Below are 27,837 nucleotides of genomic sequence, written 5' to 3'. Positions count from 1 at the left end.
TTACGAATGCAGTATGTTTTCTGTGACAGTGCTGCCACCACCACTGATGACAAAGCTTTGTGAACTGGACATTACAAGTGCTGGGGACATCTCTTCTGGGTCCTCCACCTCTGGTCGGATGTCACCATCTACAGGCCCTTGAAGGCCTGTCTCCTGGGCAGTCAGTTCTGAATCTGTTTCCCCGCACTGTAGCGGGAGTATTGCCTGGTGTCTGGTCAGGGTCTCGTTGCTTTTCTGGGCCTCCAGGGAGTTCTGGTGCATGGAATTCCTGTGACCCATGGCACTCTTCTGAGGCTCATCAAAGCTCAGTGAGAAGGTGACGGTGCCACTGCCGAAGATGACCTTCGGCTTGCATCTGGGCTGTGGCTGCGGCTGTGGCTGCGGCTGTAGGGACGAGGGCTGCTGTGGCTGTGGCTGCTGCTCTTGTTGGGTCAGGGCCAGTGGCTGCTGCTGCTTTTGCCTCTCGGGCTGTGGGAAGGGGTCTTCACTGTTACGCTTGCTGCTGATGGAGGAGGAGGGTGTGGATCCTGTGGAGCCCCCAAGGCTGTTGGACCGCTTGCGGGAGACATTGCTGCGGCGCAGTGTGGCCCGAGCTGCCACTTTGAAAGCATGAGCAGCAGTGCTGCAGCGCACCTCCTCGATGGTGTTCCGTGATGGCTTGAAGAGGATGATGTAGACCTTGTTAAAGAAGATGCAGGCCAGCAAGCCAAAGCTGGCTGCCAGGATAGCGATCACTTCCACGGCAGAGACAAACTTGCCGTAGGTGCTGGCATAGGCTGGAATGAAGGATATCCAGACGATGAAGAAGATGAGCATGCTGAAGGTGATGAACTTGGCTTCATTGAAGTTCTCTGGCAGCTTCCGGGACTTGAAGGCAAAGAAGAAGCAGATGGCAGCCAGTAGGCAGGTGTAGCCTATTAAGAAGCCCAGTGCCATTAGTGAGCCCTCATGGCATGTGATAAAGATGATCTCATCCTCTAGCTCATGGTTGCGGTAGCTTGAGGGTGGTGCAGTGTAGAGCCAGATCACACAGATGACAATCTGCATGAAGGTGCAGAGGAAGACCAGCAGGAACTGCAGGTTGAGCCCCCACCACTTGCGGTGGAAGCTCGTGGGGATCTTGGCCTCAAACACCAGTAGGACACGGTTGGTTTTCACTAGGATGCATGATATGCAGAGCACGAAGCTGATGCCAAAGGCTGGCTGGCGCAGGCGGCACGTCCAGTCCTGGGGCTCGCCAATGAAGAACAGGGAGCTGGAGAAGCAGCAGAGCAAGGAGAAGAGGAGGAGGTAGGAGAGTTCTCGATTGGTGGCCTTGACAATGGGTGTGTTACGGAACTTGATGAAGACACCCAGCACAAAGGCTGTCAGGAAGATGCCCAGCACAGCAAAGAGGGTGAGCGCAATCCCGAAGGGCTCCGTCCAGGACAGAAACTCAATCTCCTTGGCAATGCAGGAAGTGTGGTTTTCATTGGACCAGAAGTCATCAGGGCACTTGTCACAGGCACTTGCATCTGTAAAACGTTTCAGGGAAGAGTTAGTTACTGTGTGGCGTAGACTAAAATTTGTGAGTGTAAATGTGTTGGTAAGGATACACAGATTATTGGATGTGGTCACTTTAAATTTTCTTTGTTGGTGAAATGATTGAACCCTGACTTATGTTTAATAATATACTTTTATTTAATTTTATGTCTTTTTAATAGTTCTGTTAATTTTTTTTCCTCTGTACATGGTTGGGGGTGGTGCTACGTTTCCTTTAGCACTACTTGCTGATGGTTTTTAGCAGAAAATGATCAATCTTGCTGGATAGGTGGCTAGCTGCCTACATGTAAGGGGTCTAGCATAGTTTATCAACTTTTCACAATATTCACACTCCGACTGACTCATTTTGGAAAAATGGATGGACTTTGTGGACATGTCAGAGCAGACTTCCTCTTACATCAAGGCAGAATATCCCACACAAATGACCTGTGCCTTCCTCGCTCCACATCCATGGCTTTCCAGTGAGGGAGGCTGCAGACTCATTCAGTCAGTGGACATTTATTAAGTCTCTGCTATGTCCCAAATACCATGTAGTTTTGAGGAGTGAAAGGAGCTTGGGCTTTCAGTCAGAGATATGGATGGGAATCCTGGCTCTTCTGTTTACTAGCTGTGTGACTTTGGTCAGGCTCCTTATCCTCTCTGAGCCTCAGTTTCAATCATCTGTGTAAAGGAAGCAATAATTTCATTATCATGGTAAGGATTAAATAATATAATAACAACAATAATAACAATTATAGTTAATATTTATAGAGTGTCTCCAAAATGCCAGTTAAGGTTTTTATTTAGCATTTATCTAGGCTTAACATGTGCTATAACAATATTAACTCATTTGACTCCCCAAACTCTATAAAATAGGTTTCTTATTATTCCCACTTTATAGATGAAGAAACTGAGGTAGAGGAAAAGCATAAGTAAGACAGCAAATAAATGCCAGGTACCCAGCAGGCAATATATCATGGCCTATTAGCTGCAGTGTGGAATAGACAGAACTTTGTCTATTCAGGCCTACTGAGCCACGAAAAGGAATACAATAGTGGAGAGTGGTGTCAAAATAAAACGAAATATGTGTAAGCTTTTATGGTATTACAGGGCATCCAATATTTCTTTCTGTCCCCCTCAGTGCCCAGCCCAGCATGACCCTCAGACATACCTTATTAAATGAGAAATTGTGTTAAGTACTTTCTCATCCTACCCCTTCCAGGGACTTCACTGACCCCGCTTCTCCAAAGTGGACCGAGCACTGCATGAGGGCATGTTCCTTTACCTGTTTCATCACTGTACTCCCCATCGGGACATTCCACACACTCAAAGCAGCAGGTGGGCTCCCCCTCAATGATTCCTTTCCTGGTCCCTGCCAGGCAGTCTCGACTGCAGTTGGAGAAAGGTACCTAGGGAACCGAGAGCACAAAAGTGAAGGGCTGCAGCTGTGGGATCAGTCTTACAGCTCCTTTGACACAAGCACTGGGGAGGGGTTTATGCACAAGGACCAGTACAATAGACTTCAGACCCATTCCAGACAGAAGAAGCACCAGAAATCCTTGTTCCTATTATCAGTGAAAGGGAGGCGAGGGGGAAAAAAGAAAGGGAGAGGTGTCCTTGGGCATGTGCCTGCAATGTGTGCACACACCCCCATTCATGGGATTCGGGGAAGGTTCATTGTTGCAACTCTACACAGTGACCAGAATCCTCCCTAAATAACCCCCCATTCCATTCCCTCCAAGTCCCAGAATGGGACACCTGTTGACTTTCCATGGAAACAAGATTTTAAGACAAGCTATAAGATATAGGGACACAGAAATACATACAGAGGAATAATCACAAGGGGAGATGGTGAGATGAGGGGAAATTTGTTTGGAAAATGAGACTCTGAACTTTGCAGTGAATTGCAGTTCCTGCAATTTTATTTTAGGCTTTATAGGGTAACTTCTAAGATCCTTGAACCATTCATCAAGGTAGGCAGAACAGGCAGAGAGGAGCCTAAAGTAAATGGATCAGAAAAATATGTCAAGCAATTACTATCCAAAAGAAATCTTCAATACTGATATTAATTTCAGATAACATAGATTTATTTATTTCCTTAGTGGACTTAAGGTACATGGAATCTGATTAATCACAATCCTTGGTCCCCCCCCCCCCATTATTTCTTCATATTTCAATCACTTTTAGCCAGTCATTTTTAATGACTACCACCCAAAACAAAAGCTAGGACTAGAACAGTAACCTGCACCTAACTGAATGCTTTCCTCTAACCCCTTGCTGCCTCCCCCACCATACAGTCATACCTGAGATGACCACCATTCTCTGTTTATCACAGGCAAATAACATTAAATGTTTTTTCTTTTAAACAAAAAACATTAAGCTTTCAAGGGACAGATGAATTTAATCTTATGTGAACTCTACCAGAGATTAGGAGAAAAAAAAAAAAGGAACATCTTCTAACTCACTCTTATATAAAAGCAAGTATAACCCTGATTCCAAAACCAGACGAGAACAGTATGAAAAAGAAAAAAATTACAGGCCCATCTTACTTACTACTTTAAGTTGCCTTCAGAAGCAGACCTGAGTTGTGGATTTGTGTACGAGTAATTTATAAGTAAAGTTCTCCCAAGAAACCAAGAAGAGAATGGAGTAAGTCAGACACAGAAGGGAAGAAGACAGTGAGGGTATGATCTTGAGCAAAGTCCCTCAGAGGGTAGCTTCTGCCTGATCCCATAGGGGAACTCTGGACTGTAGGTTATTCCTCAGAGCTTTTCTGACCTGAGGAAAAGGGAGCCAGGGTTTTCATACTTCCATACCACTCATCATTAAGGATCCTTTTAGGGAAATGTAAATTCATAGACTCTCTGCCTTTCTGAGCCCTGTAGGCAAAGTGGGTTCCATTAGCCTGCTGAAAAAGAGTGGTGAGTTCTGTTGGAAGTAAAAATTTACAGAAGTCCTGGAGGTATATGCAAAGTGAAAGGAATCTGAAAGGACCTGAAAAGAGTACACCTATTTTTTTTATCACTTGAAAATAGATGAAAAAAACTAAAACAATTAACAAACTCAAAGGACATAAGAAAGAATATATAGCATGATCATGTTGGGCTTATGCTAAGCAAGATCTATAAATATCATCCACTGTATTAATAAATTAATGGAGAAAATCATATGATTATCAGTAGAGGAAGAAAAAGCATTTGATGAGATTCAACACAAAATCATGATTAAAAACTTAACTCGAGGGTGTTATGCTGAGCGAATTAAATCAGGCAGAGAAAGACAGATACCATATGTTTTCAGTTATAAGTGGATCAGGACAAACTTAACAGAGGACCATGGGGGAGGAGAAGGGGGAAAATAGTTGGGGAGAGGGAAGGAGGCAAACTATGAGAGACTCTTGAATACTGAGAACAAACTGAGCGTCTGATGGGGGTGGGGGAGTGGGGAAGGGGGGTGATGGGCATGGAAGAGGGCACTTGTTGAGATGAGCACTGGGTGTTATATGGAAACCAACTTGACAATAAACTATGAAAGAAAAAAAACTTAACTGAAAAGGGGAGTTAGAAAGAAATATCTTTAACTTAAAAAGGGTAATATAAAAAATTTTTAGGTAAACATCATTCTACATGAGAAAAAAATTTTTTTTAATGTTTTATTTATTTCTAGGAGAGAGAGAGACAGTGTGAGCAGGGGAGGGTCAGAGAGAGAGGGAGTCACAGACTGAAACAGGCTCCAGGCTCTGAGCTGGCAGTCAGCACAGAGCCTGATGCGGGGCCCGAACCCACGAACCGCGAGATCATGACCTAAGCGAAAGTCGGACGCTTAACTGACTAAGCCACCCAGGCGCCCCATCTACATGAGAAAATATTAAAAGCATTTCTTTTAAAACAAGAATTTCCACTATAACCGCTATTATTAAACATTGCAGAATTCATAACTAGTGGGATAAGACAAGAAAAATAAGGGCATAAATATTGGAAAGAACTCAATAAAACTTGTTATTTGCAGATGATATGATTGTCTGCATGGAAAACTTAAAAGAATCAGCAGCCAAACTATTACAAATAATTGGGGAGCAGCCTCAGACTAAAATGTCACAAACTTTTCTTATCCAAGTTTCATTAGTTTTTCTTAAAAAGGCATTTCAGCTTTTGTTTGCTTTGGTTGATTGCCAGATCCTTAAATAGTTGTTTTTGACAGCTTTGTCCAACTTATTGCTTTCTCATTTCAGAAGTTCTTCTTCAGGACAAATACCACATGTTTGCACGTAGAGGAGGATTAGGAGGAACTTGACGGAGGAACAAGGGGGAGAAGAAGGGGGGAAATGGTGGGGGAAAGGGAGAGAGGCAAACCATGAGAGACTCTTGAATGCTGACAAAAACTGAGGACTGATGGATGTGGGGGGGAGGAGGGATGGGCATGGAGGAGGGCACTTTGGGGATGAGCACTGAGTGTTATGTGGAAACTAATTTGACAATAAACTGTTTGTAAAAAAAAAATTAAAATTAAAAAAAAAAAGAAGCTCTTCTTTTGTCTCATTCCATATGATCATGTCAATTAACATAGAAAGGCTCATACTATTTCCGAAATGTCTCTTTAAAATTTTTTTAAATTTTTATTTATTTTTTTTTGAGAGACAGAGAGAGAGAGAGAGAGAGTGAGCAAGTGGGGGAGGTGCAGAGAGAGAGGGAGACACAGAATCTGAAGCAGGCTCCAGGCCCTGAGCTCTCAGCACAGAGCCTGATGTGGGGCTCAAGCTCACGGACCTCGAGATCATGACCTGAGCTTAAGTCAGACACTTAACCAACTGAGCCACCCAGGAACCCCTCAAAATGACTCTTTAATAAGACTCTTCCCTTCTCTCCCCACCTACCTGCTTGACTTGGAGACATCTTACAAAGCTAACCACATGGAAAGCAATAATTTTTTTAATGTATCAGAAAAATAACTAATCTGACAAGGAGTTTTTAGAAAACTTGAACAGAAGATTATTGGCATTATCTTCTAATGAAAGAGGGATATAAATGACAATATTGGACCTGATGATTGTTAAGATTCTTGGGAGCCTGGGAAGGAAAAGAAAGGAAAAGAGCTAGTGAAGGACATTAGTACATTCAACTATAGTAACTCAGTACCCTCAAAGATTTTATCTTTCCTGAGTTATCAGCCCATCTGATCTTCTAAGAAACTGTCCTTTTGATTTATAGGTCAGCCCTGAGCTATTTGGATAACAAGGAACTACCTCTGTGAGAATTGTCCAGTCCCTGCCTTGAGTGATGTTTCTGTTTGCTTAAATAGTTTGCTGTTTGGAGAAAGTTTTAGCCAAGGAAACTGTTAGCCACTTAGCCAAGGAATCAGACTTGTAAAGAATAAGAATTTTTTGAGGATTCTCCTCTGTATACTAAACACTCATGGATTTCACTGGGAACCTTGGCATTGCAGAGTTAGTGAGTTGAAGGAAGTGGACTTATCATTTTGCAAGTCCAGTAGTGAAGCCTAAGGCCCTTCCAAAGTCTAGCACAGTTTCCTGCCTGTGGTAGAGGAATCTGTGGTTCTGATGGACAGCACATACCTCCCTGGAGAATCCACTCCACAGGATTTTCTCCTCATTGATGAAGAGCCTTTCTCCTTTCTTGGCGTAGACGTTGTAATATCCAACTTCCTTAAACACTATGGAGCCATCCTCTGGGGAGAGGTGCCAGTTGATGATGGAATAGTTCCCCACCAGGTCACCACATTCATCGAAAGTCACCTGCTCCCCCATATTGTTGGTAAAGTTTAGGTGCCGTAGGTGCTTCAGGACCTAAAGAGGAACAGAGATTTTGAGTACAAGCCACAGGGCTACCACATATGGTTACGTATGTTGTGTACTGCACATGGACAGTAAACTATCTTGTTCTAACAAAGTGGAAGGAACATAACCTTAAGAAGAGGCCCCTTTTTCTAATTTACACTAAGGTACTTACATGTGTTAGCAGCAGCCCTGGTAAGCCATGGACTTTACTTGATACTCAAATTTTAACTTGGGTGAAAACACTTTCTTGAAGTCAGGAAAGTAAAATGGTCACATGTCACCATGGTCCCTGACCAAATCAAGTCTTCTGCAGGTACATCATCAACTGGTGGTGCCCTAGGAAGGGCAGGATTTGTAAGCCAGAGCCATTCCTGGTGTCTTCTGAGATGGGTTTTGGGGAAGGAGTGGAGGCATGAAGTGCTCCTAAGATCTGCACCATCTTTCTTTATGCTACTGCCTCTGTGGAAGTGTCTTGCTGCCAAAATTCAGAGCGGGTGGGTGGAAGGAAGAAAGAAATGAGGCTATGGGTCAAACCCTCACCATCACTGTTCTAAAAGTCATGGCCAACCGCTTAATCTTTTCAGGGTTTTATATGTCACATAGCTCTCATATAAAAAAGTAATGATAATAATTATTAACCTTTATTAGTCATATTACTACATTTTAGGCACAAATGATAAATGCTTTATATATATTATCTAATCTTATCCTTACAACAAATAGTACTATTGCCCCCATTTTGCTGATGGGGAAAGTGAGGCATTAACAGAAGTATCTTGTTTAGGGTCACACAGTTAGCAAGTGGTGTAAAGCCTGCACTCTTAATGGCTATGCTCTATTATAGTATCGTTAGGCTCCTGACTTTGCTTCCTGTGTACCCCTGACATGGGTCAGGAGGAGGCAGTGAACACTCAGCCCCTTCATGTGGGATGTGCCAGAGGTCACTGAGGCACCAAGAGAGAATAAGACATGGTCCTGCCTGTGAATGTAGGGGTACTCGCTTCTACTGCACCTCACAAGTCACCCTCCTCCAGCTCGGAGTGTGTTTCCTCACTTTTGTAATGAGAGGGCTGGTCCAGAGAGGCTGCAGGGTCTCTGCGAACTCTGGTATGGACTTCTTTCTGTTCTATGGTTTCATGGTTCCTGAAGTACATCTGGAGGCACCTATCCCTTTTATCATTATTTTTATCATTATCCCTAAAAAAAACAATATCTAATCTGACACTGGAGAAAAGTTTGGGTTGAGTCTATCTAATGGATGGCTTTACTGAGGCTTAGACCTAATATCCATATTAACGTGCATGACAAACTGAGCTGGGCACCTTTAATATTCCACTCCGTTCCAGAGATGACACTGCTTTTTAAAACTATATATATGTATTTGACTTCATTTTCAAATAAACATTTATTGTAAGGAAAATTAAATAGGGAAAATGAGTCACCTGAATTTGCTTACGAACAGCTCTGGGACAGGTTTGGGGACAGAGTCAATGGCAGACCACGTATGCACAGAAACATACCACCTTGGGTGCCTCACCTAACCTTCTGTATGTGATTTACTGCTTTAGTGTCTTCACTGCTACCCTGGCAGACTCTGGCTGCCCTGACTTTTGCCCAGACCTATGGGGGAAGATGGGATTTCCTTCCCTTCCTGCTATCTGTTCTTCTGTTCTGCAGTCAGAACTGCTGAGCTATCCTCCAAAAAGATGGAGAATGCATCCTACTAAGAATTCATGCCACCTGTGTTCTCCTGAGCCTTCTTTGATGGTCATCTATTTTATTTTTTTTTCCTTAATTTTTACTGAGCTTTTAAAACTGTCTGCAGAGTGGTGTCCCAGGTATGTTCCTTTTTTATTCCTCCAGCTCTCCTTCCTTTTCCTCCATGCTCTTGGAATGACATGGCCTCCTCCTATACAGAGTGATGCACTTCCTTTTGTTTGTACCCCAACACATCCCTGTCCTGACACAGCTTTCCTTCCCTGAGAAGAACATACAGTCCATCTGCTCTGTAAAGCTGTGCCTCTCTTGCAGGACTTAGAACCTCATCCTTCCACCCACTCTGGAACATTTCTGACATGGTCAGTCTACCCTTCTCCATTCCATAGTCATGCTTTTCCCATATCCTGCTGGGGATCTATCATGGCTCAGATGAAATATGCTTTAAACTTCTCTAGATAGCTTCCAGAACCTTCCATACTTTGGTTCCATGTACCTACCATTATTTGTCAGTGCAAATGTTTAATCCTAGTCATAAAGTTTCTACTGTCCTTGCTGACTCTGTCTTTGCTCTGATGTGGGTAAAAGGAGATGAGAAGAGTGGAGAGGTAGGGAATTACCTTGTATTTACACTTCCTATGTGCTGGGCATTGTACAAATGGTTTACATGCAATTTCTCATTTAATCCTCACAACCACTCTACTATTATATTCATTTTATAGATGAAGAAACTGAGGCATAGAAGTCAAGAAACTTGCCAATCATAAACTAGAAAGTTCTTCAACTGTGATTTAAACATGAGCTTTTCCTACTGCACTATCCTGCCTCCAATATAAATGATTTAGAGTGTCCATGGCAAATATTTGTCAGTAGCATTTCCTCATTTTATATTTTGAAAAAGCATCATTCTTACTTGAAGAATAATTTTAAAAGCATATATAGCAGTAAGGCTAGAGTATTTAGCAAAAATTTACTTTGTTCTTATTGAGGTTTAATTCCTTGGCTCTCAACATACCAAGCAACAAGCTTCCTCTCTCCTTTTCTCTGTCTTTAAGTTCTCTGCAGTGAATATCTTTAGGCATCGGTGGATGAATAGGGAAGGGAACAGGGATAGTCATTTTATACTTAAATGGTTATCTTCTACATTGGTCAGACTGGACAGAAAAGTGACTCAAATACCACTACTGGCTCTAGTCTCTTTATGTTGTTATTGGCATGGGATGGAGATTTCTACCATAATCCTAACATGAAAGAAGAAGCCAATCAAAAATCATTGTTTTAAAATTTTCCACTTAAAAAGTTATTGTAAACACAAGGTGAGATTTGTATGCTGTTAGAATCAGTCAACAAGTAAATATTTATAGACTATTTACTATGTGTTCTGAACTAGGCTACAGTAGTATAAGACATAATAATATAGTCCTCATGGAGCTAACTTGTGGGGTATCAGCTCTAAATACAGCTAAATTCAGAAGAGATTGAAATTAAAAAGGGCTGAAAAGGTCAATGCAGGCTTGAGGCATGGTAGAAATTTGGATTGACAAAGGATAGAAGGAAGGAAGGTGTTAAAAACAGTGGGAACAGCATGGACAAAGATCAAGTTTGGAATAAGCATGAAGTGTTCTAGGGGCAGAAAAGAAACTAGTGTCTCAAAATTTGTGTACGTGCTAGAGAACAAGGGGAAATAAAGAGGTAAAGAGGAGCCAAGGCAAAGAGGCCAGATTTCATATTAAAAGGCACAGGATCAGATAATAACAGGTTGATGAGAATGTAGAGAAATCTCCATACACTGATGGTGGAGATGCAAAATGGTGCAGAGACTTTGGAAAATAGTCTGACACTTTCTCAAAAAGTTAAACATAAGAGTTACAGTAGGGGCGCCTGGGTGGCTTAGTCGGTTAAGCGTCCGACTTTCGCTTAGGTCATGATCTCGCGTTTCGTGGGTTCGAGACCCGCGTCGGGCTCTGTGCTGACTGCCAGCTCAGAGCTTGGAACCTGTTTCAGAGTCTGTCACTCCCTCTCTCTCTGACCCTCACCTGCTCCCGCTGTCTCTCTCTTTCCTAGAAATAAATAAAAAACAATAAAAAAATTTAAAAAAAAGAGTTACAGTAAAAAGAGTGGCAATTCCACTCTTATCCCAAGAAAAATGAAAACATATATCCACACAAAAACTTGAACACGAATGCTCACAGTAGTATTATTTGTAATAATCAAAAAGTGGAAACAAGTTAAGTATCTATCAACTGAATCAATGGATAAATATAACATGTTATACCCATATAACATAAAGCCATAAAAAGGAATGAAGTACTGATGTGTGGTACAACATGGATGAACCTTGAAAACATACCAAGTGTAAGAAATCAGTCACATAGACCACATATTTTATGATTCCATTTATACGAACTGTTCAGCAATATCCAAATATATAGAGACAGAAAGTAGACTGATGGTATTTAGGAATAGGTGGATGAGAGAGTAGGGTGTGATAGCTAAAGGGTATGAAGTTTCTTTTTGAGGTGGTGGAAAAGTTCTAAATTGGTTGTGGTTATGGTTACACAACTCTGTGAATATACTAAAAAAGCACTGTAATCAGTGAACTATATGATATTTGAATTATGTATCAGTAAAGCTGTTACAAAAACAGGAGGTATGGAAAGGGATTTCAAATGTTCAAATATGAATTCACTGGTGGAGCTGATATTTAACCTTGATAGCAAGGTAACCTTGAGGACACTTGGCATCAATAGTTTACTAATGAGACATAGCAATTCTAGCCTCAAATGGGACAGGGAGATAAGGACAGGCACAAGGTAAAAGCAGTGTAAACATCTTATCCAGAAAGGAAGCACCCAGGATCTTTGTGGCTAGAAATTTTATACCCAAGATATATTAGACAAATCTTCTCTAAAGTTAAAGACACTATCTTATTCCTTTATGTATCCCTAGGGATTTGTAGAGGGCCTGAATTTGAATGGATACTCAAACTATGTCTTTTGAATGTTTGGTTAATAGTCTAGGCATTAAACTAACACTGTTGAATTTGTCAAGTGATGCCCATGATAAGGTTTTCACCAGTCTGAGGGTAAATAAAAAATAAAGTCAATATGGTTTCTATAGCAGTTAAATGAGCAAGTAGTTAGAAAATCAGTAAAGATGTAAAACACTTGAACAATATTTGATCAAAAGACTTGACCTAACTGATATTTATAGAACACTCAACCCAATAGCAGTAGAATACAAATTCTTTTCAAAGGCACAGAGAATATTTACCCAGATAAACTGGTATTCTGGATCATAAAACCAAGTTTCTATAAATTTGAACATATTCAAACAAAGTATGTTTTTTGACTCCCGAAAATTTAAATTAGAAATCAGTAACAGAAAGATATTTGGAAAATCTCCAGATACTTGGAAACCAAATAACATACTTCTAAATAATGTATGGGTTAAAGAAGACATGAAAAGGAAAGTTAGAATGTATTTTGAATTAAATGAAAATGAAAACATAGCATACAAAAATTGGGGGGATGCAGCTAAAACAACATTTAGAGGGAGATTTTTAACAGTAAAATTACTATATTATAAAAGAAGAAAGGTCTCACATTAATGACCCCACTTTCCAACTTAAGAAACTAGAAAAAGAAGAGCAAATTAAATTCAAATAAATCAGGAAAAAGGCAATAATAAAACTCAGAGCAAAAAAAAAAAAATCAATGGAATAGTAAACAGAAACATAGAAAATCACTAAACTGAAAGCTGGTTCTTCAGGAAGATCAATAAAATTGATGGCTCTCTTCACAGACTGATCAGAAAAAAATGGTGAAGATGCATATTTCCAAGTTAAGAATAAGAGAAGTGACATCACTAGGGATCTTGCAGACATTATCAGGATTATCTGAGAATATTATAAATAATTTAATAAGCAAAATTAGAAGCAAATCTATGCCAATAAATTCAACAACTTAGACATGGTCTTTGTAAGACACAATCAAAGCTGTCTTCAAAACTGCCTTCAAAGGAATAGATCTATAAGTATTAGAGGAATTGAATTTGCAGTTCAGAATTTCCCACAAAGAAAATTGACCCAATTCACTGATAAATTCTGCCATATATTTAAGGAAGAAAGTAATACCAATTCCACACAAATTCTTTCAGAGCATTGAAAAGGAGGCAATACTTCCTAATTTATTCTTCAAAGGCAGTATTACTCAGATACCAAAACCAGACAAAGATATTACTAGAAAATAAAACTATTGACCAATCTTTCATGAACATAGAAGCAAAATTTCTTAACCAAAATTTAGATGTCTACAAAAATGAAAATATGCTGTGATCAAGTAGAGTTTATCATAGGAATGCAAGGTTGGTTGAACACTCAACTACTTAACGTATGATCATCTTGATAAATACAGAAAAAGTAGTTGGTAACATCCAATCTCCATTCTTGATAAAAACTCTCTAGGGGCACCTGGGTGGTTCAGTTGGTTAAGTGGCTGACCTCAGCTCAAGTCATGATCTTACAGTTTTTGAGTTCGAGCCCTGCACTGGGCTCTGTGCTGACAGCTCAGAGCTTGGAGCTTGCTTCCAATTCTGTGTCTCCTTCTCTCTCTGCACCTCCCCTTCTCACACTCTGTTTCTCAAAAGTAAATAAACATTTTTTTAAAAATCTTTAAAAAAAAATAGAAATACTCTATGATCCAGCAATAGCATTACTAGGAATTTATCTAAGGTTACAGAAATGCTGATTCATAGGGGCACATGTACCCCAATGTTTATAGCAGTGCTATCAACAATAGCCCAATTATGGCAAGAGCCCAAATGTCCATCACCTGATGAATGGATAAAGAAGATGTGGTTTATATATACAATGGAATACTACTTGGCAATGAAAAAGAATGAAATTTGCCATTTGCAATAATGTGGATGGAACTGGAGGGTGTTATGCTAAGTATAATTAGTCAGGCAGAAAAAGACAGATATCATATGTTTTTACTCATATGTGGAATTTTAGAAACTTAACAGAAGACCACGGGGGAAAGGAAGGGGAAAAAATAGTTTCAAACAGAGAGGGAGGCAAACCATAAGAGACTCTTAAATACAGAGAACAAACTGAGGGTTGCTGGGGGAGGGAGCAGGGAGAGGGGGAAATGGGTGATGGGCATTGAGGAGGGCACTTGTTGGGATAAGCACTGTGTGTTCTGTGTAAGTGATGAATCATAGGAATCTACCTCCGAAACCGAGAGTACACTATATGTTAGCTAACTTGACAAGTTATATTTAAAAAATAAGAATAAAATTTAATGGTTTCTGTATCTTCATATCTCAATAATCCTGTTTATACTCTTAAAATCTTCATTGAAGTGGTATTTTTCCTCTGTCATTTACCTCTTTAACAAAGAGGTAAGGTTCAGCACAAAGTATGAAGTCAGAATTATTGTGGGCTTTTTTTTTTGCGTGGGCATTTTCTACTGACTTTTTTCAGACCACTTTGCTTTTATCTGTGCCTATGTCTCTCCTGTTTTGTTATCCTCTTAACATTTGTCTATTTAACTCTGTTATTTACCATCGTCTCATTCTTGTTATTTGTTCATTTAAAAAGTATTTATTAAGCACCTAATATAGGCCAAACAGGCACTTTTTTAGTGACAAGACATACAATTATATTCAATATGGGCAGAGATGTTTGATATACTCTAATTTGGTTAGTTGTGCCCACTCTTACTTATCTGCACATTGTATTTTGTCTTTGTGTCTATATATGGATCAGAGTTTCATATTATCAGTCGGTTTCATGAATCAGTTGTTTTCCTCTGGTGATCCCCCAGTTTAAAGTTATGGACCAGTGTCTTTACTGTGAAACCACGGACTGAGCAGCCTCTTAGGAGTTAGGAAGCATGTGCCTAAAGGGTCAATTTAGCACCTAGTTCTTTTAACAGTAAACTTGGTTACTGCCTGGGGGCATATGTGGGCTTTCTTACTGGGGCTAGGTACATGATTTTGGGCAAATTATTTTGGCTTCTCTGCATCTTATTTTCCTTACCTACAAAAGAATAATACTCAAGACTAGTGTTTGCTGAACACTTATGTATAGTCAGTATCCTAAGCACTGTATACATATTAACTAATGTCGTCCTTATAATGAACTTATATGTCTCCATTTTTCAGGTGAGGAAAGTGAGGCACAGGCACATTAAGTGACTGCCCAGGTCATACAGTTGTTAGGTAGCAATTGGGATTTAGATCTAGTTAATTGGGCTCTAGAGTCCAAACTGTCAACCATTACATTATATATTATCTATTCAGGTATAGGAGTCCAATTGGGTAGCCTACTACATTGTCTATTGCAAGTTATAAAGGTTAACTAGTGTGAAATTTAGGTTGAGAAGATGGGCTTATTTTTAAAGTGGGGTCATGGAGATATGTATAATGCTTGTGGCAACACAGGCAGCCTTAACTGGAAAAGTGGTCCATACTAAACAACATCCAGATCTCCATGCATAGCCTGTACTTTCCCACTCCAGGGACTTTTCATTGTTTTATATTTTTAATCAACTTTATTGCAGTATAGTTCACATAGGATAACATATGTCTATTTTATGAGCATAGTTCTGAGTTTTGGCAAATGCATATACCTGTGTAACCACCACTACTATCACCCCAAAAAGTTTCCAGATGTCCCTTCCAAGTTAATCTTCACTCCCACTTGTAGCCCTAGGGAACTGTGGGTCTCTTTTCTTTCTGTCATTAGAGAAAGGGTATCATATAAATGTAATACAGTATTTACTCTTTTTTTTAGTCTGGATTTTTTTCACTCAGTATGATGTTTTTAGGATTTACCTATGTTACCTTTGCATTTGACATTTTCTCCAAGGAACAGACACTTTCCAAAAAATCTGTTCATCCTTCAAAGCCCATCCCAGCTGATATATTTTGTTTTCTTCCTTACTTCAAATTCTAACCTTTAAAGTACTGTAGCGTTTCATCCTTACAGCAGATGTATAAATCAAATCATGAGTATTGAGTTTTCTAGTCAAAATTTCTACCTTGTCTGTTAATAATCGTTTGTTTTCTAAGTCATATCTCTAAACCATCTCTTCAGATATCTTAGTGCTTCTTTTGGCATGTTGACTTTCAGTTTTGCACTTGAGCACTTAATTTTCTATATAATACCTTGTATATCAGTGAAGGTGGAGATGGAAACCATTACACCCTTAAAAGCAATGACAGAGAATCTTTAAATTGATAATCATTGATCCACAAAAAAGCAACATACATTATAAAATAATTTAGATACTTTCCCAGAGACAACACTCTTCTTTTGCAGATTTAAAAGAGGGACTAGTAGTTCCACTAAAAAAGAAAATATAAAATTTATTTGAGATTAATAATCCAGCATAATATGCTTCTAAATTATTTTATTTGGAGAGAAATATGAGGAAAATAAGAATAAATAAAGGGAAGAGATAGCAAAAGAGCTAAAGGAAAGACTGAAACATAGAAGATAATATAAAGACAGAGAAACTGACAGGTTCTTAAAGAAAAGTAAACACTAAGAAAGACACACGAAGAGAGAGACTCTTACTTTACAACGTGCACATACAGAGATGGTCACATATTATCTTTTATGTGGTAATATTTCCATCTTGTGGCCTTTTAGGGTATTCCCTCTAAAGAATTTTAAAGTCAAACTGTTGCTCATTATAAGCATAAATGGGAATCGCCTCTTGGCACATACTCTAATGGTTAATTGAGATAAACCAAAGACTAGAAATTAAAAACTCTACACTATTGTTTAGGATTTCTAGGTCTTACACATGGCATCACTTAGCACAGAGGGAACAAGGGATGGGGTGTACAAAGCACTCTGTTCACACAGAGGTGAATGAGGGATGGTTTACACAGATAAGGAGTCTTACTGTTTCTTGCCCACTTCCCACACTAAGAGTTTTAGGAAGATCCAGACTGATCCTTATCTCCCCTCCATTTCTTCTGGTGTTCACCCCAATTTACCCCCCACCCCATCTCTAAATCCCAACAGTACTAGCAGTTTCTGGAAAGATCAATTCCATTTGACTTCTGTTATCACCATGGTGTTGTTATCATGCATACTTATTTTTTGACTACTGAGTAGTTGGTGTAAGGTGGGGAAAAGTAGGAAGCATGCCTTGTGCACAGTCATCCTGAGAGAAGGAAGAAGGTGGGTCCATATTTACTTACGTGATTTTCCATACAAATTTGACTGTTGGGCGTATGACGCAGGCTTATCTAATCAAAACCTAGAATTCCTAAACCAGAGTGATTGATATAATGGTGGATTGTTGGATTGAACAGTTCTCTGCAAAGGGCTCTAGGTAGTGTTGTCAGGCCAAATCAACTAGATTACTAATCTTTATTTCATTTATTCTACACATACTCAAGTGTCAGGCATTCTGGACACAGTGCTCAACAGTCCAGTGGAGGAGTCAGAGTGAAGAGAGAGCTGAGGAGCAGTGGAGAAGGACTTGGGGTCTCCGTGGAGGTCAGGAGGGAATTGTGTGCTGTGTGCTTATAAGTGATCTATTAGTGTTACTTTTAAGGCATATGAATTGATTGATAAATTTTAGTAGGAAAAAAGATCAACAAAAGAAAGAACTTGTGATTGACCTAATTTAACCAGAAGTCTATTTAATAAAAATTTATTTCAGTCAAATGAAGAGTTGTGGAAGCTTAAGCTGAGTATATAAATGGCAAAAATGAGGAAGAAAGAGTGGTTGTAAAGTGTGTATGTGGGAGTATGACTTGAGAAGACTTCTAGGAGAAAGTGAGTTTTGAAAAAAAGTTAAAATTTTGTGGTGGACAGTGTTACAGGAGACAAAAATGGATGGCCCTTTAGGTGTGGGATATAATCTAAACAAAAATGCTGTGCCAGAAATTCATAAGTGCTTTGTGGGGAGGTGCCAGTCAGGTTGTCTTACAAGAGAATCAAGAGAAGGTAGTGGAAATCTAGGGTGAGATACTTAGATTAGATTGTATAGATTGCAGGGGTGATAGGTTTCCATATATGTCTTAATAATGAGAGTGAATAGGGGTACCTGGGTGGCTGTTAAGTGTCTGACTTCAGCTCAGGTCATGATCTCATGGTTTGTGGGTTTGAGCTCTGGGTCAGGCTCTGTGCTGACAGCTTGGAGCCTGGAGCCTGCTTCAGATTCTGTGTCTCCGTCTCTCTCTGTCTCTCTCTCTCTGTCTCTCTGTCTCTCTCTCTTTCTCTCTCTGTCTCTCAAAATATGAATAAACATTTTAAAAATGGAAAAAAATGAGAGTGAATAATTGCTGGTCTATCTCCTGATACAAAAGACATGGCCAACATCTTAAATTCCAGATTTCCCACCCAACTGCCTGGGTTCCTGAGGCTTAAAGGAGACTTTTACAGAAAGCACACAGGACATTTTGGCCAATGACCATATGTTATTCCTCCCTAGAGCTGTGACATATTTTTCTGTCTCCTCTCCTGGATGAATTGTGCCAGACCATGTATGAGCCAGGAAGGCACATCTTAACTTGTAAGTAGGGTCAACTGAGGTGTCTGTGTGGTGGATATTTTTTTATTTTGCCTGTTTTGCTTCTCTTTTTCCCTCCTTTTGGTAACATCCTGATTTCCCTTTGGGGGTCCACCACACTTTACTCTCAGTTTATATAGTTTGAAAGGACTCCACTCCTAGCTTCAGTGATGGATATGTGATCTTGGACTGGTCAGTCAGTGTGGTTTCTGGGACTTTTACAGGAGATCCTGGGAAATAAGAGCCTAGCAGTAAAGATTTTATGAGCCTGAAGCTATCTAACCCCAAGGAATAAGGAACAGAGATAGAGATGAAAGCATTTACTTGTATCTGGAGTACTTCTGAGATTTTCAGTATTATGAGCTACTAATAATATGAGTTTCTTCTTTTTAAGCCAATTTGGTTTGGGTTTTCTACTGTATGAAACTAAAAGTCCCAGTCTTGACTGTAGCCTCATTCTTAGAGCTTTTTTTTTCATATATGCCCAAGCTTTGGTCTTGACCATCTAGATCTTACTTCCTTGTTTGGAGAGGAGCCATTGAAGAAGGCTACCCACTGGAAGCCTCTTTTCCCTTCAATCCCACCTTGGTCTTATAGGCCTTTCAAGAGCTGGAGTCTTCCTTTCCATGGGGACATGGAAGAGAAGGGAAGACAACAGTATTTACTAAAACATTGTCCCTTTATTCCTCCATCTTAAAACTCCACTCCTTACCATAATGGCTTTGAAGTCTTTTCGGTCTTTGACTGTCATTAAAGCACCTCTTTGCTAGGGTGCAGGAAGGAGGGTGATGCAGTGCAAGGAAGGCAACTTTAAGTACCTCATACAGATGAGAAATTTTAGCCAACAATGATGTCTGAGTGCAGTTTTTCCCACACGAGAAGGGCTGAAAAGCACTTGCAGATCCTGGCTCACTCTGCCAGCCTCAACATCACTCCTTAACCTATGATAGTCTCTAAAATGACTGACATAGGTTGTACATTCTTTGTTTCTTTATACCTTTTCCCAAGGGTCTGTGGTAGTTGGGTTCTACCTACACAGCTGTTGTAGTTATCATTTTTAACCTGACTGCTTAATTAGAAGCATATTGAAATGCTACTATAATAATCACCATCTGTTTAGAGCTTGAAAATTTATAAATTGCTTTCACATATATCATCACATTTCATCTTTAAAAGAAACTTGGGCAGAAAGTAGGCTAAATATTAGGGCTATTTTACAGATGAAAAGACTGACGTAGAACAGTGGCTTGCCAGGGATGATGCAGCTAGTTTACAGGAGAGCTGAAGCTGGAGACTGGGTCATTCATTCAATTCATGTTCAGGAATGTCTCCTCTCCCCTCCCACTAATAATCATCCACTCTCTGATAGGTCAGTCTGGAACTGAGGAAAAAATAAAAGGAGTATAAAACAAGGTTTGGTTGAAAAATCAAGGTAACTTTCAAGATATGAACAATTATGTAAGATCTAAGTCAGGCCAGACTTTTATCTGCAGAAACTATATGAAATGAAAAAAATTATGATGTCTCTTCTATGTGTAATTCAAAAATACAAAACAAGACTAAAGTTTAAAATGAGTGTAGGAATTCCACCTAAGTTCTAATTATTTTCTATGATAACTATTTCAGTGTTTATTTTTGAAATATCCAATATCAAATCTTTTTAAAGAGAGTTTTTTATTCCTGTGCTCTTGATTCGCTTGTGTCCTAAGCTTAGTTGGCATGTTGGGTGGTCCAGCACATTATATTATGAATAATATTTTGGTAAAAGAGTGGCTAAATGCAGTAACACTAGCATATGGAATATAATAGGTACTAAACTAATACTTGTTATAAGGAGACAATATCTGTAATTTAGGCATTGTAAAAATACTCCATGTACTCCACTTAATACATAGTATTAAATCTGTTCCAGGATATTTAAAAGCTTTTGGGGCCATACTCTAAGTATTCTGAAACCCTGGACTAAAGAACAGTTGAGTCAAGGCTTTAAACAGATAATCAAATTAAATTACTATCAACTTTGCAGAAGTTAGTTACTCAGAATGTTTGAAACGGCGATTTGAATCCAAAGGTACATATAGCAACATCATTTAGATACTGCCTTTTTGAGGAGACCACTTTATCTGTCTTGCCTGCATCAGCCCAACTCTGCTATGTAGTGACCTGTTATCTAAGTGAAGGATGTACCTGCCAAGCCTCAACCTTCTTGATATCTGCACAGGAACCATTGGTGAAGAGCCCTCTTCCAGGTAAGCATGTATATATATCTTGCAGGGCATGAGCAATGGAATAGACCGCTAAGTAGACATTGTAGGATATCCGTAAATGTGTATAATCCATGTAAGGGGTCTCCACACTGCTGATGTTCTCATCCCCTGTACAGAGAGGTCGGAAGGCAGTGGAGCTATTGCTTATTCGGCCACCACCTTCTTCATGACCTCTCAGGAAAGTGTCCACAGATAAAGGTCCTTTAGCACCTTCTTGGAGGTGGCAGTTAAAGGTTTCTTCCCAAAACTCCTTGGCAAAACCGTTGTGGACAGACTTTCTGGGATGGACTTTCTGCAGGAATTCCCGGAAACCTGGGATCTGTCCAGCCTTCAGAGCGAATCCAATGGTGCCTCCAACCACATGGAAATACTCGGGCATGGCGATCAAGGAAGAGCTGGCCCAGGCCTCGCTGGCCAGCCAGATCCTTCCTGTGATATTACGCCGAACAATCTCCTTGATGAGGGGTTCAAGGTCTGGGCCACTGGAGAAAACAACAATGACTTTGGCTGTGGAATTCTGGATCACCTCTACCACTTGCTGGATCTCTTCCTCATCAGAATACTGGGAGATGAGTTCACTGAAGTCGATGCAGATGTCCCTCTCCTCAGCTTCCTCTCGAAACTTCTCAATCCCTGGCCGGCCATAGTCATCATCAGCTGCAATTGTACCCACCCAGTTCCAGCGGAAATACTCAATAATGTCTGCCATGGCAGTGGCCTGGTGTTCATCGTTGGGGATGGTACGGAGGAAGGACTTGAACTGATTTTTGTTGCTGAGGAGTCTGCTGGAGGAGGCATAGCTGACCTGGAAAGAACATAGGATGAATGAGTGAGTGAGGCGCCAGATGAACCTCAAGGCTGTGTGGGGTTGGCTTTTTTAGCATTCATTAATTTATCAAACATACTTTTTATTGCAGATGGGATGAAAAGGTGAAGACAACCAGAATCTGTTCCTCTCCAGTCTGAACACTCAAGCATCTGTCAGTCTTTGGGTGGGCATTCTAATTCCCAGTGGGTGACCCTTCATAATCCTACTTTCAGAAATGGGTCTGAACATAAAGCCAACCCAACAATAGTAGAATCTACTTATCCTTTCAAGGAGAGTCTGTATATACTGTTCCATAGTTGTTCCTAAGTTCTTTTGTGATGCCTCATTGTTTATCATATATCCATGTACACATCTTCTTCCTGTTATGTCCAGGTTCTGATCTAAACATTTTAGCTTCCTCTTTACTATGATGAACACTGTATCAATGACTCACTTCTGGAAGGAATGCAATTCCCTATGGGTGATAAACCTAACGCTCTTCAGAGGAGCCCCAACGGGTTCCTCTTTCCTATTCTGCATAGTTTCTCTCCTCCCGTCTCTCCTCCCCTCTTGTTCAAGAAGGAGTGTTTAATATCTCTTTTCTCTAGTTTTCTAGAGAGATTTTAAAGGAAACAAAGTTAAAAAATTGGGGGAATGTCTTTTTAATATTTCTAACCCATTGAAACAATTAGTTTTCTATGTTCAGTATTTTTAAATGAATTTTCCAAATAGTTCCTACATCAAAAACAGGAAAGACATTGGTGCATGAAACACCACCACCAACTTTGCTATAGAGCATGATTTTTCTGACAAGATCTTTGGTTTGGGAAGTTATAATATGAAATTAATAGTTTTTTTCTTTTATCAGAATAAGCCCCTTCTTGCTCTGTGATGAGAGCTCATGAGGTATAGGTAGTTAGATTAAATAATTTATTGAGATATTATTGTTCACAGTAACATCTTGCAGATCCAAACAACAGGCTTCTGAATCAGATTTTTGCAAATGAAAAACCTACTCAGGCATTTTGTAAATTCATCCATTACTCTTTAATTCTTCTTTTGAAAAATGGGCTGAAAGGGTTTTAAAAGTGTTAAAATTACAAATATACCTACTACTATGAGTACGTTTCTCTTAAAGAATGCATGTATAATATTTGCCTCGTTTTAAAAAAGAAACTAGGAAAGTAGGGGTAAATACTACTTCATTACCTGTTCTCCCCACCAAAAAAAAAAAAAAAAAAAAAAAAAAAAGCCTTAAAAATACACAAAACTTTTTTTTATTGTAAGAGGGGAGAATTTCATGAATGAGTCAGAAAACTTCTGTCCAGAGCTATTCCAGCTGGTCTGCTTGCTCCATCCACTTGGTGGCATGAACAGCAGAAGAAATACCCTAGGCCTCTGCCACCCCCCCGACCCCCACCCCCACAGAGCAGCGGCTCCCAGTTCTGCTGCACATTAGGGTCACCTTGGGAGATTTCAAAAACTCCTGATGCACAGGCTACATCTCATATCACTTAAACCAGGATCTCCAGGGTGTAAGAACCCGGTACCAGCATTTATAAAGCTCCCCATGTGGTTATAACATGTATTCATGGCAGAGAACTACTGCTGTAGATATGCTTACATTGCTTTGACTGAGAAGTATAGTCCTCATGACACTTTAATAATTCAAATTTAGCTTAACCTTGTCTTTCATCCAAACCACAATGAATTAAAACCTTTACCTCTGCATTCTTCATTTACTTCGTGGCAATTATATTTTGTGCTTTTTGGCCACAACAACTTACTTTAACTGTGTATTTAAAAAAAAATACTGTACAATATGCCAAATTTATAAGATGCATATTTGCATCTTACCCAACACATTTACCGACGGGGGCATTATTAGATCATTTTGCACAAAAGTTACAAAGCCAGGGCTTCCCCATGGGAAACACCTTTAATTCCCTGAAGTAAGGATTCGGGAAATGGTAAGTCTTTTTCAGTTGCCACATGAATATAAAAGGATAATGTCTATCACCAAAGAAATGGGGACCTCCCAACATAAAAATGTGAATTTATTAAAGGTACTTTTACAAATTTTAAATATTAGACATTGAAAAAAATTAATTTAAAGCGTGATCTATAATTTAAAAATTATAGATATAATACATATAAAGGATGTATTACAATTGAGTTGATTCTCTCATCCACGGACATTTAGGTTGTTTCCAACTTTTCACTATTATAAAATGATGTCATAGATCTATAAATATTAACATGAAAAAAGGTTGCTCCATAGGGGAAAAATATATAACTTTGGACAAATGTTTATTAAAGCACTTGTTTCAGTGAATTGTTAGCGTTTGAAAATACAGACATCTCCTCATTTATGGTGAGTTCCTGCAGGGTGGACACTAACTATTTCTTCATATATTCTCTATACATACTTGTTGAATGAAATAGAATATTTTCCCTTTCTAGAATATGCAGGACAATGATTAAGTTCTTGTTCTGTGAGAAAATATACTCTGGCTTTCCCCTGAGCTAAACTTTCAACCAGAAGGTAGAGAGGTAGAGTTTTAAAGGAATAGGATTAAGGACAGATTTGGAGTTTGGAAGGTGGGTTTTACATCAGATGGCCTCATTCCTTTTAGTAAAGGCAGAAGAATGGTCATTTACTAAAGGAATGGAATGGAAAATAAATAGCTGACAAAAAAGACAAAGTTTTATACAAGGTATGTTTAAAAGAATTTTGGAAGAGTTGTGAAGGCTTAGTTGGTATTGTTGATGCTGGGGTCTTAGAAATCCCAAATGGTCATGATACAGTGCCCCGACTAATTAGAAGGTCTTTTGTGCCGATGTAAAGCCAGAGAAAGGAAAATAGCAAGCTGTATGGACACTGGGCATGGCAGTCACTTGAGACCTGACCCCTGCTTACATTGTCCCATCTAAGAAGGCCTGTGTACCTGGGGAATGTAGAAGAGGCCCAGCAGGTTTGCTACCGCCGTGGAGATGCCCGAGCCAGTTGCTCCCACCACAGCGATAGTAGAGGGGATATGCTCCGAGCAGTTGCAGAACTCATCGAGGTTCAGAGAATCAATTTTATTTTGTGCCACAAAACTCAGAGTGGCCTCCAAGGCTTTAGAAACTGTGTTGCAAGTGTCAAATATCCTGTATCCCAGTGTCATGTTGGGAAGAAGGACTGGGCTGCTGTTTATTTCCTCGATGGCAAATATCATTGCTTGTAACCAGCGAAATCCACGGAAGTTATACCTGGAAGAAGAAATGGAAGAAAATAGGAGGCTTTCTGGCCAACCACCTGAGAGTAGGTACTGGGCAAAGCTGGGTTTGAATCATGGCTCTGTTACTCGTTTGTTTTCATGATGTGTTCTTTGAGACTCAGAGTCCTCTCTGCAAAATGGGAACAATGCCTGCCTCATATGATAGCTATGAACATGAGATAGTTATGTAAAATTCTCAGCTTGGTGCCTTACACAGAGTGAGCAATGATAGCAAAGATTGTTATTAGTAATAGAGTGAATAATTTGTATCGCTTCATTCAGCAAAGAGTTTGAAGTTGCTGATCTGAAGTATTAAAATAATACAGGTATTTTTTTAAAAAGGACTAGGGAAAATATAAATAAGATTAGGATTTTAATATGTAGGAGCCTAAAAATAACCTCAGATTTGCAGAGTCACAAATTTAGATTATGACATTACTGGAGGTCAAAGGGGAAAGGGAGATGATAGAGCTCATCTTTGTAAACAAACAAATATATGTAGGAAGGCTGTTTACAAACAGTGATTATTTTTGGGTGGTGGAGCAATGGCTTTTAAAATCACAGGCTTTTGGTTTATTTATACATTCTGTTTTAAAAAATGAGTATGCATTGCTTTTCAAAGAACTTTATTCTAAATAAAAATCAAGCAAATTAAACAAAGAGAGGTAGGGTCAGTTACATAGTTTTCACTCTCTCAAGATTTGTGTCAGAGTGAAGGCTACAGATAAGTGTGCTAAATCAGTATATCAATGTCCAAGGAGGAAATATAACAGCCCCACAGGTTCTCTCTTATATGGTAGGTTATACTACTTGAACTCAATGACAGAAGTTAAGAAATACTTGCTGTACTGCGTTGTGTGTTTAGGTTCTTAACTTTTATTTTTATTGTTTATTTTTTTAAATGTTTATTTATTTTTGAGAGAGAGAGAATGCATGCAGAGAGGGGCAAAGAGAGGCAGAGAGATAGGGAGACAGAGGATCCAAAGTGGGCTTACAGCAGAGAGCCCAATGTGGGGCTCGAATTCATGAACTGTGAGATCAAGACCTGAGCCAAAGTCAGACACTTAACAAACTGAGTGAGTCACCCAGGCGCCCCAAGGCTCCTAACTTATTTTTTCCCCAAGTTTTCTAACTTTTAATGTGACATTTTCTCTTAGTCATTTTCTTTATGTTTCTATCATATTTTATTCATTTTAAATCTTCAGTTAAAAGTTAAGAGAGATTATAGAATTTTTCTTTACATAAAACATTTATATTGCCAAACTGATTTTACTATCTGTCTTTAATATAATTTAAAAAATTTAATATTTCAGGGCTTTTTGCTTGATCTTAGGTATATACATGGCATACATATATACATCTGTCCAGCAGGGTACGACAAAGAGGATATTTGTCCAAATGGGTTATGTGAAGAATATAATCAGCACTGTTGAAATTCTGTAGTTTTTCTGTATTTATGAGAAAAATGTGAAAATGTTATCTAATTTTAAAGCTCTCATTAGAACATGAACAGAAATCCATTTTGTTGGAGCAATTCTAGTTTTCATTTTCATTTTCCAGCAATCAGGAAGACCAGGAGAAAGTGCTGGATCCCTTCTGAATGTTGCAAGTCTTAGAGAGAAAGTGTTATTTTCTCTTAGAAGTTGGGTAAAGACTTGGGGATATCAGCAGTCATGGTCTCTGATATCCATGTGAAGGGAGGTGATATACAGTCCTTTCTACTCTGCAGAAGTCAGATTTTTGTTTGAAGGAATTGTGCCTAATTCTAGGTGCCGTATTCTACTAGTCATGATACATTCGGGAGCATGAGATTGAGGGTAGTGAGAATGGTGAGGAGTCTGGAAATCATGTTGTGAAGTAATTGTTCATAAAACTGAGTTTCAGGCCTGGAAAAGAAGTGATTCAATGGGACAAGTTAGCTGTCTTCAAATGGCTGAAGAGAGAGTTCAGTGAGAGACTTAGATTCCATGGTTTCTCCCATCAGTGTTAGGTATATTCTGTGTTAAGCAAGAGGATTTCAGCCTTCTATAAGAAGGACTTCCAAAATACCGTAGACTGCGTTTTGAAGATGCCTGCATTTTGAAGTGCCTGGTCATACCAGTCACTGAGGTTTCTTTCAACTTTAACCCCCCCACCCCTCCAAAATGAAAATAAGGCAGCTAACACCCAAATACTACTGACCATTGGGGCACTTAAGGTAAATGGGAGATTTTACTACTCACGCTTGCAAGACCTATAATAAATTTCCTTCTAGGTACTTAGTCTTCCATTAAGCAACACTGCCACCAGATATGAACAATGACAACTCAGTTATCGAGTAACTGGGCACATACTCCCAACAGGCCATGGATTTTTCTATTCAGTATTTATGACATTTTACTTTTTGAAAAATTTCTTTTAAAAAGGGTTCATGGAATAATTTCAGCATGACTACTGGTCACCATTTTTTGAAAAAAGAAAACCAAGTTTGAAAAAAATTCCTTTGGGTTTGATACAGCTTTTCTCCAGCCACCAGAAGAGAAGAGACTCTCCGACTTGGCTCCTTTCCTTACCTGATACATTCCACAGACTCTGGCCTTGACTTTAGATCTTGATCTTTGGCTGCTACTCCAAAATGAATAGGAAAGAGCCCCCCGAGGATAATGTCCCCTTTCTTCTGGGCTCGTTGGTCAGGCCCATAGGCAGAAGTGCACCAGGTAATTGCCAAGAGGATCAAGCAGCAGCTATAAAATGCCATAGTTCTGCTTTCTCTCCAGGGGGAGAAATAAGAGTGCTTGTGGTTCGGGGGCCCCTGGAGCTTTTCCCCCTTGGTGCAGTTCACTCCCTGTAGTGGGGGCACATGTCTACAGAGTGATTAATAACAGAATGGAAGCTGTGGTGTTTGAATATCCATTTCTGCCTTTGCCATTGCAGACTGGTAAGGTGGGTG

General features: G+C 39.5%; 1 protein-coding gene across 1 annotated transcript; it reads right to left on the bottom strand.

Annotated features, from left to right (window-relative positions):
• On the bottom strand, window positions 1–27,645 carry CASR (calcium sensing receptor). The gene is made up of 6 exons (XM_039240674.1): window positions 27,461–27,645; window positions 24,594–24,900; window positions 20,758–21,642; window positions 7,094–7,324; window positions 2,807–2,930; window positions 1–1,514 (listed from the first exon to the last, which is right to left on the bottom strand). Exons 1-6 carry the CDS (start codon window positions 27,643–27,645, stop codon window positions 1–3), a joined length of 3,246 nt encoding a protein of 1,081 aa, XP_039096605.1.
• Between the last annotated feature and the right edge of the window lie 192 nt (window positions 27,646–27,837).

This window comes from Hyaena hyaena, unplaced genomic scaffold (genome assembly GCF_003009895.1).
Source record: "Hyaena hyaena isolate Hyena2069 unplaced genomic scaffold, ASM300989v1 scaffold_180, whole genome shotgun sequence".
NCBI lineage: Eukaryota > Metazoa > Chordata > Mammalia > Carnivora > Hyaenidae > Hyaena > Hyaena hyaena.
The sequence above is the reverse complement of the archived record's forward strand: the minus strand, read 5'-3'. Positions and strand labels throughout refer to the sequence as shown.